Raw genomic sequence first — 18766 nt, forward strand, 5'->3', positions numbered from 1 at the left:
CAACATAACGAATAACAGTAAGAACAGATTGTGACACAGTGCTCACTGTGTGTAGGTCACTGTTCTCTAGACATTAATGAAATTGACTAATCCTTCCAGCAGCTCTATAAGCAGGTCCTGTTGTTGGCCACATTGTACAGATGAACAAACTGTGCCACTTAAAGATAAGTAACTTGTCCAAGGTCAAATAGCAAATAAGTGCTAAAGCCAGGATTTAAACCCAGGCTCTCTGACTCTAAGGTTTTAGTGCTCTTTGACTACTACCCTTTATTGCCTCTGAAATATTTTAATAAATAATAACCACTGTTAAAAGAGTACGTAGGAACAGGCATTTTTATTCACTGCTGGTCAGAATGCAAGCAAGCTAGTAGGCGTTTCTGTAAGACAAGCAGTGTGTTTGAAAGCTTTAACATGTGCATATTCTTTGAACTCACAGTGTGTACTATGGAAATCTTTATAATGAGTACATAAAAATGTATGTACAGAAATTTAATCTGAAGTTCTTTTATAATAGCAAACACTGTAAACAGCCTAAATGTCTAATAAGAGAGGATTAGGTAAATAACTTTGGGAAATAGTCTTGTTAAGCTTGTGTTCTTATTGCAGGTAGTAAAGTAATGCTGCTAATTAATTAGTTCATGTAGGAAAAGGTTTGCTTCATCCTCCATTAAGTATGTACAGTATTTGACTTTCCAAAGTATTCTTATAAGATTGAAATGTCACTGGTTTTCTCTTTTTAGCTGTCTCTAGGTTGCATGAGTAAAATTGAGTTAAAGTTTATTTAACCTTCAGTAAAGATTTTATATATCTTTTTTTTAAGTAAGCAAATCACTGAGGAATAGAATTTGAATTAAATATTATAATTGTTATAGATGACATGCTTTATTTGTATTAACTGTTACTCTTTTTTTTTAATATCTAGCCTATCTGTTAAGATGCCTTAGAAAAAGAACCATGGAGAAGTATGTTAGAGTACAGAAGATTGGAGAAGGTTCATTCGGAAAAGCCATTCTTGTTAAATCTATAGAAGATGGCAGACAGTATGTTATCAAAGAAATTAACATCTCAAGCGTAAGTATATTTTTTGTTTGGTCATCCAAGTAGAAGTCTGGTTACAGGAGAGAATAAAAAAATATATGGCAATGCATGACCTAAAGTGAAAGACTGCCGTAATTGCAGAGAGAACCACTAATTTCAAAAGAGTCTGTAAATCCTTTCAGATTCTTTTCTGTGATGTGTGCTCATGTTTATGTGTTTAAAAAAGATACCTCACCTACTGTTCTGTGACTTAATCTGGTTTGAACATCTTAAAATGTTTTTGTTGTATTTGTGCCTTCAACTTATTCTTTTTAACTTCTAGCTATATTTTAGTATTTGGGCTGTGCTTCATTGGTAGCATTATTATTTTTTTTTAAATATTTATTTATTTATTTGGTTGTGCTGGGTCTTAGTTGCGGCAGGCGGGCTCCTTAGTTGCAGCTTGCGGGCTCCTTAGTTGTGGCTTACTGGCTCCTTGCGGCTTGCGGGCTCCTTAGTTGTGGCTTGCGGACTCCTTAGTTGCGGCAGGCATGTGGCATCTAGCTCCCTGACCAGGGTTTGAACCCAGGCCCCCTGCATTGGGAGAGCAGAGTCTTATCCACTGCGCCACAAGGGAAGTCCCGGTAGCGCTATTTTTAACCACTCTCTTTTTGATGGACTATTATGTTGTTTATTTACTTAATTTACTGTTTTCTTTTTTCCTTCTATTTAAGATGTCCAGTAAAGAAAGGGAAGAATCAAGGAGAGAAGTTGCAGTGCTGGCAAACATGAAGCATCCAAACATTGTCCAGTATAGAGAATCATTTGAAGGTCAGATAAATTTTGCAAGAGCGCTCAAAAGAACTCCTAAGCCTTATGACAACTGTTGTATACTTCCCTTTTAAGGATCTTTTTATGAATTATTCTCAGGAAGAAAAGTATATCATTTCTGCTTCAATACACATGCATTTTAGACATAGGAGGAACAGTCATTTATACCTTTTTAAACTAAACTTCTTTTAAGTGCTACCACCACTGCCACTGAGAAAATGTTCCGATTTTAGAAAGTATCCTGCTTGAGAGTGTTCTCAGGTTCTTAAAGTATTATAAAGTATTGCTGTTTTGGAAATATCTACCATCATATTTGGTAATGCCGGAACTAAGATAAGACAAAGCTTCTCTAAAGGCAGGAAAAGGTGGTTTATTGAAGTCATTCCTATTATCATAAATCTCTGTCAGTTGCAAAATAGAAAGATAATCTAGATTGAAAGTAAAAGATAGTTTAAATGACCATTTCAGGGTCGCATTACATACCAGTTTCAGCAGCTGAATTAAAGTATCCTTGTTCCCAAATAAACTTGGTATCTAGTAAAGTAGAACATACTTTTAAAAAGTATATGGATCATTAACACCTTATGCCATAAAGTACTCAGTTTATTTATTTTATGATGGCAGTGAAATGAGGCTTTATAGCTCATGTGAAAGAGTACAATGTTAACCATCTCTTCTTTCTCAGGACCTTGAATTTCCTTTATTTATCTTTCCCTTAGCATCTGTCTTTTAGTTTCTTCTTTCATCAAGATTTTACTATTTCAAGGTAAAAGGTTTGAATGTATGTCAACACATGTTCTATCAGACGTTTTGTATTTATGTTGAATGCTTCACCTAGAAACATCTGAATGATTCAAAAGGGATAGCACGTTCTTTAAATAAGGTTATATTGTTACTGGCGTTTAGTTTTAAAGGAGTAAATGCTCTTGGTAAACGTATTCAGGAGTGCAGACATGCATGAACCCCAAGCTCTCTGGTCCTCCCACTCATTCTCATTCCCTAGGGGTAAGCAGTGTGAATAATTCCACATTGATTCCTTCCTGTATTTTCTGTGACCGTGTGGAACAAGCATATGTGTGTAGCCTTTGACGTTTAAAAACAAGTGGGATCGTAAATATGTATGTCTGCATCTAGTTCTTTTCACTTTGTCTCTCATGGGTATCTTTCCATGTCACTGTGTATTGATGCACCCCATTCTTTACAACTTTCTTGTAGCATCTGCAGTGTTTTTCATCGGATGCACTTTATGGCTGTATCACACTTTGTTTAGCCTCTTTTCTGTTATGGATACTTAGGTTGTATTTAGTGTTTCACTGTTACAGGTAGTGTTGCACTGGACGTCCTTGTACAGGTGTCTGTGTACTGTGGCAGTCTTTTAGGAGTGGAGTCCTTAGACTAAAGGGCATGAGAGTTCCTTTTTCTCACAAGCTCTCCAGCCCTGGCCTATAAGTTCATTCTCAGATTTATAAGATGTAGTTTCGTCTGGTGATTCTATACATTTGGTGTAGAATTTGGTCCCTGTTTCTGCCTCACCTGAGCCATCTTCTCATTTTAATCATGTAGCTCTTTGGACCTCTTAGTTTCTCATAGAGCTTTTGGGAGCTCTGAAACACAAATATTTAATTTTTCTCTAAAATGATTAAAAATAACTTACATATGTGAACATTTTAAATCCCTCAATTTTTAAAAATAAGCAAGTTGGTTAAAAAAGTGAAAATTTTGATGTTATTTTGAATGTCTGCCATGAAAGGTGAGGAAATTAGTGTCTTTACAGTTCCTCCCCACTGATTTTCGTTCATCTTGACAGGGTAAAAATATTTAATAATTATCTTTTGTTCTGAAATTATATTTCTTAGAGATGTTTGGCCTTGGTTCTATATTTAGACAGATTCAATTCTTATTGTTAGTTCTTTTATAACTTAGATACCCCTTTCCAGAGATACTTGAATTTATCTCCAACTTTTCTGGATTTCATCAATTTTTTTTCATGATGAGCGTATGGATGCTGTATTCCCTCAATGCAGTTACTGTTTGCATTTCTGAGAGTGTCTAACTGATGCTTTTATATGTGAATAAGTATCTTTGATGACCCCTTTTCGCTTACAATCACATTATATCTTCTGGCATTGCATGTTTCTGTAGAAAAGTTTGAGGTCAGCATAAAACTTCTCCTCTTGAAGGTAATTTACTTTATCTTTCCTCGATGCTCGAAGGATTCTTTCTTTAGAATTGAAATTCACCAGAATATGGCTTATTATTAATAATTCTGATTCTGTCTCTCTTGGAACATTTTGTACCCTTTCTGCCTGCAGATTCTGGTTTTTCTTTGTTTCAGGAAAGTTTTCATTTCACTGTTTTTAAAGAATCCATATATATCTTTTAAGATAAGGAAAAATATTCCAAAATTTGTTTGTCATAAAGTTGTTTTAGCTTACAGATGAATTCTTTCTTATAAAGTCTCTTGTATTACAGGATGTGTTCTCAAATTTTAAAATACATTAAATAACAAAGTGGTTTTGGGGAAGAAAACTTCACTGAGTTAGTTTTGAGTGCTTATAGAGGTCCTCAGGCAGAATCAGTTTTAAAAAGAGGCATCAAAGAAATTTAATACTGATGTCATAATTGCAGATATTATTGTAAGCCTTCTAAAGTCACTTAAAAGGCAGTATGGTTATGTTGTGGCAATCATGCATATGAACTCTCTAGGATGATTCTTTTAAAGTCCCAATCTTATGTGTATGGGAATTAGGACATAGAAAACATTCCACTGACAACATAAACAGATTTTAAAAGTGCTCTCTTTCAGTTAACTTAAAAGGAAATGAAGATCATGTGTATCGGGAAAACATAGGTGAATCAATAAAAGACATTTATACTGATGACACATGTGAAAAATTTGGATAAAATTGTTTTGTAAAACTGGAGAGTGGGGAGAAAACAGTATTTTCAGGTATATGAATGTATAATTAGATTATATTAAATATTATAATTAGACATTTTTGTCTATATTCCTAACATTTTAAAATTTTTAAAAATTTGATCTTATCATTGAGAAAGTGTTGTGTCACTGTATATTGGGGTATCTGTGTTATATACAGTTTTGTTTTCTCTACTGTTATTCATATATTGCTCTCTGTTTTTAGTTGTCTCTAGCTATCACCTTCTAATTGCTTTCATTCTTTTGTTTGTATTTTCCTACAGTCTGTGTTTTTTTGACCTCATAAGTTTGTTTTACTTCTTACTGTTGCAAAAGTAGCTTTTATATTTTTAATGGAAGCTTTTCAGTCTCACTTACGGCGCTTGTGTTGGCATTCACCTTGTTCCCCATTGGTGTTGCCAAAATCTAACTTCTCTATGTAGTTGAAGAAAGCTTTTCTTTGAGGCTAAATTTGGATTGCTTTTTGCTGCAGGTAACAGAAAATCTGGCCAGTATTGGCTTAAGTGAGAAAGATATTTAATGATCTCACCTAACAGGAAGTCTGAAAGATGAGCTGTCCTGTGTATGGGGTGTATATGGCAGCTTAGCCCCTGTCTGATTTCTACTCTGACATCCTTAATAGGCACGTTTTTAAGCCTAATGCTGTCTCCTTGTCCTGAGAAGACGCTTTGCAACTCCAGGCAGCGCCTGCATCCGAAAGATGCCAGAAGAAGGGGCAAGGGCAGCACCAGTAGCTTGCTCTTGTCTGTCCTGTGACCAGACGAGCCAGTGCTTTCTCAGAAGCCACTGTTCAGATTTCCTCTTAGATCTTAGTGACCGATATGGGCTCAGTGACCCCCTCTAACTGTAGGGGAGACTGGGAATTAGGGAATCTGGGATTTTTTTCAACTTCTCAAGTGAGAGGCGATGAAGGGAGAAAAGTGTTAGAATTACAGGGTTAGCCTGCTAGCAGTGCATTCTTCTCTGAGAGGTCGTGGTTCGTGTCCTCTCTTAAACTCTCGGTCGTTTTCTAACATGCCTTGAGGCTTTGTCACTCGCCTTACAGTCTTTTTGCTTCAATTTCAAGCAGTTTCTAGGTGGTCATTATGTTGGGTTTTTTTGGAGGGTGTTTCTTCAGTACTGTGTGAGCCCATTGGTGATAGGGGTGGTGTCTTATATTTCTGTATCCCTGGCATCTTGTGCAAAGTGCCTGGAACATAGTTGGCACTCAGATGCTTGAATGATCGAAGGAATACAAAACAGATTAGTATTTCCCTCATGCAGAAAAGACTTTTCTTTTAACCTTACATTTTAACTAGTACTTATCCCAAAATAAATGATAAATGTTTAAACAGCAAAAAATATAGCAGAGCTCAGATATTTTTCTTCAGGATTGCTTCTCCATTTCCTTTCTCAGGTCCTGTTTAACCTTCTCTGTCTCCCTGTCTCTGTGTCTGTTTCTGTCTCTCACACACAGACACACACACCTTTTTAAAAAAACCTTGTAATGGTTTTATTTAATTTTTGCTTCATGCAGATGGTACAGAATTCAAAGGTTACGTAACAGTAAAAAATTTGCCTTCTGTTTGTAGTTTTGAGTCACCTGTTTTTCCCTCCTGGAGGTACCCACTGTTTTACCACTATCTTGAGTTTCCCTCCAGAAATGTTCTAAGCATTAATAAGCATACATAAATCATAGCACACGGTACTTTTTTTTTTGTCTTTTTGTTTCTCATGCTATGTAAATGGTGACATTCTATACATATTTTTCATAAGTAGTAGATTGTACGGTTTTCTGGGTTTTTTTTTCGCACAGTGATTTCTCACATGTATATTTGGATGATCTTTTCGTATCAATTGTAAAGAGTTACACAGATTCTTAATCAGCTCATTCATGTAGGTTCCCAACCCTGGGCACATTGGAAGCAGTGTGTACAAGGTGAATGTGAGCACCGCGAGTAACAAGACCACCATCCAAGGTGCCGGGAGCAAGGCCATCAGCACAAGGCAGCAAGAGAAGTGAACTCTGGGAAGGCTGTTCCTTGAGCTGTAATAGGTGATCTTGGCCGCTCTTCCTCACTTGGGAAGAAGTGGTGTGGTCTTAGTCCTATGGAAGAGTGACGGTGGAGAGAAGGATTAGAAGTGTTCTTCTCATCCTGTCTACCACAGGAAGGGTCATGGAAGTCTTTTATCCTGTGGACTGAGGCATACAGGTGATTAGGGAAGTGCCCCATCTTCATGTTCGTTCACAGATTATGTATCACTACAAAGAGAGCTCCAGGAGAGTAGAGACTGTCTCACTATTGAGTCCTGACAGTTCATCGCAGCATCTGTTATTGTGTTTGTTTAACAGGTAATTAAGTGGATGAAATAAAGCTGGAAAGTAATGGTCAGCTAAAAACCAAGGTTGCCCATCTCTGACAAATGATTGGAAAAATGTGATTTTTATAGTTGACGTTTAAGGAAATATATCTATTAAATGAAATCAACTATATCTGTCTGTATTTTGTCCATATTGCAGAGATGTTTATGTCAGTGTGGATAATGGGATGATATATTCTTGGCAGAAAAGTCATTAATGATGGAGTTGCCTGTTAACCCAAGTTACCGCACAGTCTGTACGTCCAGTAAACCTTGACTTTGCACTTCAAGTCTTCTGGCTGTGGTTCTGTTTTTAGTTTAGTGGAACGTATTTAATTAATTGCTGCTTTTTAGTAAACCTTTAGGTACCTTTAATGTAGCTATGCTTTTGATGTACATTTTAAAAAATGGACTGTAACGTTTATATTTTTTAGAAAATGGCTCTCTCTACATAGTGATGGATTACTGTGAAGGAGGGGATCTGTTTAAACGAATAAATGCCCAGAAAGGCATTTTGTTTCAAGAGGACCAGGTGAGTTAGCACGTGGGAGACTGGCTCTTACTCCGTAAGTGTTGTTGAGAATTCATTCAGCGCTTGTTTGTTTGTACTACTAGTATTAACTGGACGCCTACTCCAGCTCTCGTGACCTCCGTCCTGAGTTCAGGTCCCGTCTCGTTTCCGTCTGTGGCGATGCTGCTGTGTGTGTCGTATACGTTGTGTCCTGTGTGTGTGTGTGTGTGTGTGTGTGTGTGTGTGTGTGTGTAACTATATTTTTATGCGGGTAGCTGATTGATTACTCTGTATGCTGTCAGTTGGCTTGCTGCCACCTTATCTTAGAATGTGGCTTTGTTGGTAACTCCAGCTCTAGAAGCCTTGTCCTGCAACTGCGTGAAATCCAGTCTTCGTTTTGAGTTCAAGGATCTCTAAAATATGAGCTATTCTACGTACGCAGTCTTGTTTCCTGTTCCCTAGGGTGCACCCTTTTTCATGGATGTACCAGATATTTGTCGCACATTCATTTTGTGGTTGGCACTGGGACACAGGTTTATACCTCTCATTCTTCCTGTGTATTTATTCTGATTATTTATTTTATTTTGGTAGTACCTTCTCCTCCACATCCCTGACTCTCTGTTACTAACATTTTACCATTTTTAAAAAAACTCAGCTCAAGTCTCAGCCTCTTTAGATTTTCCATAGGTACTCTGATTTTCCATGATCTTTTCTTTCTCTGAATTCCTGTTGCGTTTCTCATTATCACCCATCCTTAATTTTAATTGCAGGCTATTACGTAGGAGAATGGAGGGAGCTGTATGCTAGGAGTGTTGCATTTGCTGTCTCTTTTAATTCTTAAATCCCCCTGTGAGTTAGCGTACTGTAGTTTTCTCTATTTAATAGGTAAGAAATCTAAGGTTAAGTAGCTTGCCCAAAGTCACAGTTGGTGTTTGAACCTACCCCTATCTAACAGCAGAGTTTATAAAATGTTCTTTTTACAAACTTAAATTATAAAATTATTCAGAGGTTTGGAGATGGAAAGCCGTCTTCCCCTGCCGTTCTGTCCCTGAGATTACCACTGCTTTTGGTTTGGTGTGCTTTCTTTTTCATATTGAACATACACATGTATACACTGAGACATGCGTATTCAGAAATGGGATAGTATACATACCATGCTCTGTCTTGCTTTTGTCGCTTAAAAATTATCTTGATTACGTTGACATGTCGGTCCCTATAGATCAGTTGTATAAGGTTTTGTTTTGTTTTTTCGGGCACGCCGTATGCGAGATTTTCGTTCCCCAGCCTGGGATCAAACCCGTGCCCCCCTGCAGTGGAAGCTCGGAGTCCTAACCACTGGACCGCCAGGGAAGTCCCGAGATCAGTTGCATTAGTTTTAAGAGGTGCATTATATTTCATTCCAGCAAAGCCCTTGCTTTGTTTTTTTTCACTTCATACTCATTTCTGCTCCACTCCCCTCTGTCCTTAGGCAGCCCTTCCAATGTCTTTAATCAATATCTCTATGTCTGCAAAATAGCCATCATTGTTTTGTATACATGTATTTTTAAATGTGTACCTGTTGTATTATATCTCATTCAGTTTTACTTTTCCCCTAAGGACTGTTTCTGATCCATCCGCTTTGCTGTCTGTACATCTGTTGTTTCTAGCTCCGACCTAATAGTCCATGGGATTCCTCCCAGTCTACACTCCGACCTTCAGTGCATCGTGCACCCTTGTTAATGTACTCTGAATAATGTCACATTAGAGTTGTTTCTCCAAGCAGGTTGTAATTTACTGTAGAGCGGAGGCCCCAGTCTGCTTATGTCAAGGTACTGAGGAAGGCTGCGTCTGTGGTAGCACCGCCTTGGCACAATTCATCAGCTGATTGATAACGTCATACAGATGGGGACTTTGAGGGTCTTGGCAGCAACTTGGAGATATGGTAAGATGAGAGCTTGAGTTAAAAGTACTGTCGAGTAGGGTAGTATCGTATTCCTCAAGCTTTCCTTACCTCACGTTCCACAATTAAGCCTACTAGGCAGAGCCCAAAACTTGGAGTGCGAAGACTTGGGTTTGAGTGCTTGTCCTACTTATCAGCTCGGTAATTACGTTTACAAGTTACTTAACTGCTTTGTGGCTTTACATCCTCACTCAGTAGTAGGGATGTTCCTACCAGGTAGCTGACGGTACTGTTGTGGTGAAGGTCAGATAGTAATGTTTGTTTGTGTACAAGGTGCTATTTTTTTATTACAGTTTTATCTGATATATTCCATTGCTTGTGCTTATTTTTATTCTTTTGTCTCTTTTGGACTTTAAAATGCTTGCTGTTAAATTCCGTAACATTATACTGTAAAGTACATTGATAATCTATTGGTTGAGTTTAGTTTAGTTTTTTTTATTAATTAATTAATTTATTTATTTTTGGTCTTCGTTGCTACGTGTGGGCTTTCTCTAGTTGTGGCGAGCGGGGGCTACTCTTTGTTGTGGTGCGCAGGCTTCTCATTGCTGTGGCTTCTCTTCTTGCGGAGCACAGGCTCTAGGTGCATGGGCTTCAGTAGTTGTGGCACGTGGGCTCAGTAGTTGTGGCTCGCCGGCTCTGGAGCACAGGCTCAGTAGTTGTGGTGCACGGGCTTAGTTGCTCCACGGCCTGTGGGGTCTTCCTGGACCAGGGCTCGAACCTGTGTCGCCTGCATTGGCAGGTGGATTCTTAACCACTGCGCCACCAGGGAAGCCCTATGGATTTGGTTTTTCTGTTGGATAAATATTCTTAGTACATAACGATATATATGTGTGTGTGTGTACATATATTTTTCTTGTAATCCTAGAAATTATGGAGATTTACTCTAGTTTTTTCGTCCATCTGAGATTATTCCATATAAACAATAAAAATTTGGCAAGTCTTTCTTTTAAGTTAATAGCATTTTTTCCTACCCTTCAAAATGACAAGTTTTGTTAGCCTATTTAAAATGGTAATTATTTACACAAAAACAACCTGCTACTCTCTGAGCTTTGAAGCAGGAAAACAGAGGTCAGAGGCCATTTTTGCTGTAGGCTGTAGGTTGAAATCAGTCTGAGATGGTTTTGTTCCACCTCTAGAATGGGAGTGGGAGCAGAGACGCGTGAGACAAGGAAATTCTCCAACTGCTCAAGCCTTTCTCTTCAGTGATACTTCCTTGTTTGCATCTTTACTAGAAAAAAACCTCGTCAAGTTAGGAAGCAGGCTAAGTCTGTGACTTTTAATCAGTAGTAAACAATGATATGAAGTAAGTACATTCTGCTGAACAATCCTTGAATGGCCTTTCCCGACGTAGATATTAAAAAGATGTGCCACTGACTATTTTTGGCTTATTTCTAAGTGTTGGATAAATTTTCTGATAGTCTCGTCTCCTGGTAATTTACAAATGTATGTTCTTTTAAAAGAAAGTCTGGTCTCGTAGGGCTAGCCCTAATATTTAGGTGCAGTCAGAGTGTTAATTAGGAATACAGACTTCCTTGAGTTTGCTCTGAAAATCCAGAGCCTCATAGAATTGAGCAACTATGTAGCTACTAAGGCCACAGAATTGATTTCTGTCCAGAAGTTTTCATAAGGAATCTTAGATTGGACTTTTTAAAATATTATTTGTTCTTCTATCCCAAGGCCAGTAAACCAAGCCCAGTACATTTTCCACCGAATTTCACCTGCAGTACCTATAAATTTGGGTGATTTTCTTTCTTCTTGAGGGTTTTCAGATTTGCCAAGGTTTTTGGCTACTACTAAATGACCTTGCCACCTGTGATGCTGAGACCTTGTAAGTCAGGCAGTAGGCCAGTACCATGGTGGCACAATTGGCTCTGTGTGTATTTGTGGGCAGCAGGCTTGTCATAACTGATTGAATGAAATTCATCCTCACATAAGACAGTCGAAGTATGGCTTTGGTTGCACAATTGATTTGTGTAGTTATATTCTGGTAAAAAGGAGTGTACATTCTTATTGAACCAATGAAAATTACAATATTCCTGAAAAGTAAAACTCAGTAAAACTATTTCTAAATTCTGAATGGGTCAGTGAGAAGCAGATAATCATTTCAAGATGTTATATTTCAGTCTAGAAAAGCATAATTTACTAAATTGAGGGTAGAGATAGATTAAGAAGAGAAAGAAGAGAACTTCATATGTTCATTAAGTATAGAAGAATGGAACGTTAACAATATATGTATAATACCAGTTGTATTTCAAACAAATACACATAATTAAATTTCATTTAATTCAGTTCATTCAGTCCTAGTAATTCTTATCATGCTGGGTTTTGGGTGAGTCTGCTTTTATGATGTATATCAGCTTCTGGACTGAAAAAGCCTTAGGAATATTGACTCAGTCCATTGTTTAACGTTAGCAGTGTCAGCTCAGAAGCCTGTACTCAAGAGTGTGTTTTCTGAGGTGTCAGTAGTTTAGTGTTCCTAGTACAGTCTTTTCCAGGAGCCTTCTGGTAATCAAGAAGCAAAGGCCTGTTTGTTAATGAGACTGAAAGGCTGTAGTTAATTTCTTATAGTAACCAGTAATAGAATACAGTTCTCCATAGGGGTATTTGTTACTGGCTTGATGAATATTTTCCCTAAGGGTAAAAACGGACAGCAAAGTCATTGACCAATCTCTGGGACCTCCATAAAGCATGCATTTTCTGAAATATTTATATTAATAATATATATATATATTTTTTTTTTTTGCTGTACGCGGGCCTCTCACTGTTGTGGCCTCTCCTGTTGCGGAGCACAGGCTCCGGACGGGCAGGCTCAGCGGCCATGGCTCACTGGCCCAGCCACTCCATGGCATGTGGGATCTTCCCGGACCGGGGCATGAACCCGTGTCCCCTGCATCGGCAGGCGGACTCTTAACCACTGCGCCACCAGGGAAGCCCAATAATATTTTATGTATACAAACTTAACCTAGAAAATGCTGAGCATCTTTGTTGATTTGGTAAGTCTTCCCATGCAGCTCTTATAAAAATGTTGAGCTAACTAATACATATGGTGAGAGGTAGCCTGGAATTTTTATTTTATTTTTTCTAAATTTAGGATCTAATCTTGGGAAGGAAAGATTACAGAGTTGTCAGAGATTTGGTCACTTGATTAAGAGACGGTTTTGGGTACCTGAAAAGCAATATTTGGTTACCTATTTAATCAAAGAGATAAAGTATTTTAAAATAAATACAGATGGAGAAGATTCTGGGAAGATAGTAGAGTAGGAAACACTAGGAATCTGTTTCCCCACATGTACAACAATACAGTGGCAGAATCTATCTGATGTAACTATTTTGGGTCTCTGGAATCTCTTGAATCTTTGCAACTTCCAGGGGAAGGCTTGGATAGTAAATTGTGGTTAATTTCAGTCAATTTCACCTCTTAGTTAGGTAGCAGGGGCTACTCATCCCCCACATCCCAGCACTGAGACATCCAGCTGTGCACGCATCCCAGAAGCAGCTTGCGTGCACCTTGTGGGAACCAGGGTGGGCAGACAGGTCCCTGTCCTCCACGTATCAGGGGTCTGTGCTCTGATTGTTGATGGCTACTTCAGATCTGGGGGGAAAGAGGTGGGCAGCCATTGTTATTGTTCCTCCCCAATTTGTTGCAAGCCTCTCCCCTTCTGGCTGAAGTGACTTCCAGAGGATTTAAAGGGCCAGCAGCTTTTTCCCCCCTGCTACATTTCTCTCTTTTCACCTTTGGGGAGACAGACGTTAAAACTTAAGGCATTCAAAGCAACCATGGACCTGAGAGAAATTAAAAAGTCACCATGGGGCTTCCCTGGTGGCGCAGCAGTTGAGAATCTGCCTGCTAATGCAGGGGGACATGGGTTTGAGCCCTGGTCTGGGATGATCCCACATGCTGCGGAGCAACTGGGCCCGTGAGCCACAACTACTGAGCCTGCGCGTCTGGAGCCTGTGCTCCACAACAAGAGAGGCCGTGATAGTGAGAGGCCTGCGCGCCGCGATGAAGAGTGACCCCCGCTTGCCACAACTAGAGAAAGCCCTTGCGTAGAAATGAAGACCCAACACAGTAAAAATAAATAAATAAATTCCTACCCCCAACATCTTAAAAAAAAAAAAAGTCACCATGCATATCCAGAGAAACATGCAGACTCAGAAAAGACCTGAGAGGATTTTAAGTTTGTGCCTCACACTGATCTTGGCTCAGAGACAACGTACAACAATCAACAAAAACAAAAAAAACAGCAAATGTTGGGGAAGGAGAAGAATCTGATTTCCAGAGGTACCGCATTTTTAGATTCAAATGACTACTTTCCACCAAAAAAAAAAAGAAGAAACAGGAAGGTATAGCTCATTCATAGGAAAAAAAATATAAACTAACAGGAACTGTCCCTGAAAAAGATCTGATGGCGGATCTTGATGATGGCAGATATACTAGACAAAGAGTTGAAAACAACTGTCTTAAAGAGGCTCAAAGCTAAAAGAAGACATGGAGAAAAAAAAAAAAAAACTATACGAACAAAACAGAAATATCAATAAGGAGATAGAAAATCTAAAAAGAAACCAAAAAAGAAAGTCTGGAGCTGGAAAATACAATAACTAAAATGAAAAATTCATTAGAGAGATTCAAAGGCAGATTTGAACCTTTCCTGAAGAAGAAGACTCAGTGAACTGGAAGCTAGGACAATGGAAATTATTGAGTCTGAGTAACAGAAAGATAAAAGATTGAAGAAAAATGAACAGAGCTTAAGGGACCTGTGGGACATTGTCACACAGACCAACATGTGCATCATAGGAAGGAGAAGAGGGAGAGAGGGACGGACAGCGTATTTGAAGAGTTAATGGCTGAAAACTTCCCAAATTTGATGAAAGACATGTATATAAACATCCAAGAAACTCAATGAACTCCAAGTAGGATGAACTCAAGGAGACCCACACCCAGAAACACTATAACCTAACAGTTGAAAGCCAGAGAATCTTGAAATCAGCAAGAGGGATGTGGCTTATCACATACAAGGAATTGTCAGTAAGATTTCCGGCAGATTTCTCAGTGGAAACTTTACAGGCCAGGAGAAACTGGGCTGATATATTCAAAGTGCTAAAAGAAAAAAAGCTATCAACCAGGAATCCTATATCTGGCAAAATTGTCCTTCAGAAATGAGAGTCATTTCCAGATAAACAAAAGCTGAAGCTATTTGTTACTACTAGAGTTGCACTGAAAGAAGTGCTAAATGGAGTCTTGCAGATTGAAAGGAAGGGACACTAGACAGTGGCTTGAAGCCATGTGGAGAAATGGAGAGCTCAGTAAAGGTAAATACATGGGCAGTTATAAAAGCTAGAATTGTTACAGCAGTGGTTTGTGACTCCCCTTTTTCTACATGATTTGAGACTAATAAATTTTTTAAAAAGCAATTACTAGTCTAAAAGCTGGTATTATTGTAACTGGTTTGTAACTCCCCATTTTGTTTTTCTACATGATTTAAGAGACTAATGCACTTTAAAAAAATTATTAGTTTTACATTTTGAAACATACAAACAATGATATTATTGTACAAAGATGTAATTTGGTGACATCAGCAACTGAAAGAAGTAGGACAGAGATGTAAAGGAGCAGTATTTTTTTTCTTTTTAAAATTTATTTTATTTATTTATTTTTGGCTGCATTGGGTCTTCATTGCTGCGCGCGGGCTCTCTCTGGTTGCAGCGAGGGGGGGCTGCTCTTCCTTGCAGTGTGTGGGCTTCTCATTTCAGTGGCTTCTCTTGTTGTGGAGCATGGGCTCTAGGCACGTGGGCTTCAGTAGTTGTAGCACGCGGACTCAGTAGTTGTGGCTTGAGGGCTCTAGAGCGCAGACTCAGTAGTTGTGGTGCACGGGCTTAGTTGCTCCGTGGCATGTGGGATCTTCCCTTACCACGGCTCGAACCTGTGTTCCCTGCATTGGCTGGCAGATTCTTAAACACTGCGCCACCAGGGAAACCCAGGAGCAGAGTTTTTATATGTTATTGGAGTTAAGCTGGTAGAAGTCCAAATTAGAGTATTGTAATTTTATGGTATCGAAAGTAATCCCCTTGTTAACACAGAGAAAATAGGTATACACTTTTTGGGTTGACTAAAAAGTGCCTTCAGGGCTTCCCTGGTGGCGCAGTTGTTGAGAGTCTGCCTGCCGATGCAGGGGACACGGGTTCGTGCCCCGGTCCGGGAAGATCCCACATGCCGCAGAGCGACTGGGCCCGGGAGCCATGGCCGCTGAGCCTGCGCGTCTGGAGCCTGTGCTCCGCAACGGGAGAGGCCACAACAGTGGGAAGCCCGCATACTGCAAAAAAAAAAAAAAAAAAAAAAAAAAAAAAAAAAAAGTGCCTTCAGTTTTTAAGTCAAAATAAAAGACCCATTTTTCATTTTCACCAAGAACTTTATTGAATAATGTATATACCATTTTGTTCCACTACCTTCTGCCATTTTTCAGGCAACTTAATAATTCCATCTTCCCAAAACTTTTTATCTTTTTGAGCAAAGAACTGTTCCAGGTGCCTTTTACATTCTTCCAGGGAATTGAAATTTTTTCATTAAGAGAATTTTGTAAAGACCAAAGTAAATGGAAATCCGCAGGTGCAATGTCTGGTGAATACAGCGGATGAATCAGAACTTCCCAGCCAAGCTGTATAGTTTTTGCCTGGTTATCCAAGAAACATGTAATCTTGCGTTATCCTGATGGAAGATTATGCGTTTTCTGTTGACTAATTCTGGACTCCTTTCGTCGAGTGCTGCTTTCAGTTGGTCTAAGTGGGAGCAGTACTTGTTGGAATTAATCATTTGGTTTTTTGGAAGGAGCTCATAATAGACAACTCCCTTCCAATCCCACCATATAAACAATATCACCTTCTTTGGATGAAGACCAGCCTTTGGTGTGGTTGTTGGTGGTTTATTTCGTTTGCCCCACTATCTCTTCTGTTCCACATTATTGTACAGTATCCTCTTTTCATTGCCTGTCACAATTTGTTTTAAAAAACGGAACGTTTTCATTACGTTTAAGTAGTGAAGAATTGCCTGCGGAAATACAGTTAAGAAGGTTTTTTCACTTATCTTACGTGGAACCCAAACATCAAAGCGTTTCACATAACCAAGCTGGTGCAAATGATTTTCAGCACTTGATTTGGATATTCTGAGTATGTCAGCTACCTCCCAGGTGGTGTAATTTGATTGTTCTCAATTAACGTCTCGATTTGATTGCTATCAACTTCATATGGTCTACCTGACAGTGGAGCATCGTCCAGCGAGAAATCTCCATCATAAAACTGTGCAAACTGCTTTTGACATGTCAGAGCACCTTCTCCATACACTGCACAAATCTTTTTTTGCATTTCGGTTGTGTTTTTACCTTCCTGAAATGATAAAACATAATATGCTGAAAATGTTGCTTTTTCTCTTCCATCTTCAATATTAAAATGGCTACACAAAAATTCACCAATTTTGATGTCTTTTTTAATTTTAATTTTATTTTGGCTGCATTGGGTCTTGGGTCTTCGTTGCTGCGCACGGGCTTTCTCTAGTTGTGGCGAGCAGGGATCTACTCTTTGTTGTGGTGCACGGGCTTCTCATTGCAATGGCTCCTTGTTGCAGAGCATGGGCTCTAGGTGCACAGGCTTCATTAGTTGCAGTATGCGGTCTCAGTAGTTGTGGCTCATGGGCTCTAGAGCGCAAGCTCAGTAGTTGTGGTGCACGGGCTTAGTTGGTCTGAGGTGTCTGGGATCTTCCCGGACCAGGGATCGAACCCGTGTCCCCTGCATTGCAGGCGGATTCTTAACCACTGCGCCACCAGGGAAGTCCCTGATGTCTTTTTTTAAATGCATGCTGATATGACAGCTGTCACATACAATCTAACAAAATTGTTTCAAATGAAGTTAAAGACAGCTAAGTGCTACTAGAGCCATCTTACGGAAAAAAACGGAACGAACCTTTTGGCCAACCCAATATATAAAATGAAATGAGAGGGGCTTTCCTGGTGGCACCATGGTTAAGAATCTGCCTGCTGTGCAGGGGACATGGGTTCGAGCCCTGAGCCAGGAAGATCCCACATGCTGCATAGCAACTAAGCCCGTGTGCCACAACTACTGAGCCTGCGCTCTGGAGCCCGCAAGCCACAACTACTGAGCCTGCCTGCCACAACTACTGAAGCCCGCGTGCCTAGAGCCCCGTGCTCTGGAACAAGAGAAGCCACCGCAATGAGAAGCCTGTGCACCGCAACAAAGAGTAACTCCTGCTTGCCGCAACTAGAGAAAGCCGGTGCACAGCAACAAAGACCCAACACAGCCAAAGATAAATAAATCAATAAATTTTTTTAAAAAAGTAAATGAGAGATGAATTTAAATATTTCACAATACAAATGTCAACTAAGCACAAAGAAGACAGTAATGCAGGAAATAGGGACAAAAGAACCACAAGGCATATAGAAAACAAATAGCAAAGTGACAGAAGTAACCCTCCATATCAGTCATCCTTATAAAAGGAAGGGAATTCTGACATATACTACAGTGGATTGACCTTGAGAACATTATGTTAAGGGAAATAAGCCAGTCACAAAAAGATGAATACTGCATGATTCCATGTGTATGACATACTTAGAGTACTCAAAATCATAGAGACAGAAAGTAGAATAGTGATGTTTAGGGAAGAGGGAATGAGGGGAGTGGGGAGAACTGTTTAACATTTAATGTTTCAGTTTTACAAGATGAAAAGAGTTGTACAGGTGGTGATAGTTGTACAACAATATGAATGTACTTAATACCACTGAAGTATGCACTTAAAAATGGTTAAGGTGGTAAAGTTTGTGTTCTGTGTATTTTACTACAATTAAAAATCTTTTTAAATATACATGAAGGTAATACAATTATAAGGATCCTTAGCACTCTCATAGGTGAGGAAACTTTCTTCAAAAACAGAAACGGTAAAGTCAGTAGAAAGCAGAGAAAACTATCTGGTGGACCTGGGATATCTGCTTTCTGGGCAAATTACACGGAAGTTAAATAGTAAGTAAGCTCTTATAACCTCTTATAGGCCCTCTAAGATCAATTTACGGTTCTATTAGAAAGCCAAGTTCCGTTTTTCCACTAATATAATATTTGGCAGTAAAAGTTCCTCAAAAAATTTTTTACAATGAATAAACATGTTAAAACAGCATACTTTAGTAAATTTTAA

The 18766-nt window shown here is 39.0% G+C and overlaps 1 protein-coding gene across 9 annotated transcripts in view; it reads left to right on the forward strand.

Annotated features, from left to right (window-relative positions):
- Window positions 1-18766, forward strand: part of NEK1 (NIMA related kinase 1) — a 213440-nt gene that overhangs the window by 15982 nt on the left and 178692 nt on the right. For all 9 annotated transcript variants that reach the window (XR_009541711.1, XM_060155835.1, XM_060155836.1 and 6 more), the window contains exons 2-4: window positions 923-1071; window positions 1752-1848; window positions 7561-7658. Coding sequence is in view for 8 of the 9 variants with exons in the window: in XM_060155835.1 (XP_060011818.1) it covers window positions 955-1071; window positions 1752-1848; window positions 7561-7658 (312 nt within the window). In the remaining variant the exon portion in view is untranslated. The remainder of the gene's footprint in view (window positions 1-922; window positions 1072-1751; window positions 1849-7560; window positions 7659-18766) is intronic.

This window comes from Lagenorhynchus albirostris, chromosome 7, assembly GCF_949774975.1.
Source record: "Lagenorhynchus albirostris chromosome 7, mLagAlb1.1, whole genome shotgun sequence".
NCBI classification, from domain to species: Eukaryota; Metazoa; Chordata; class Mammalia; order Artiodactyla; family Delphinidae; genus Lagenorhynchus; species Lagenorhynchus albirostris.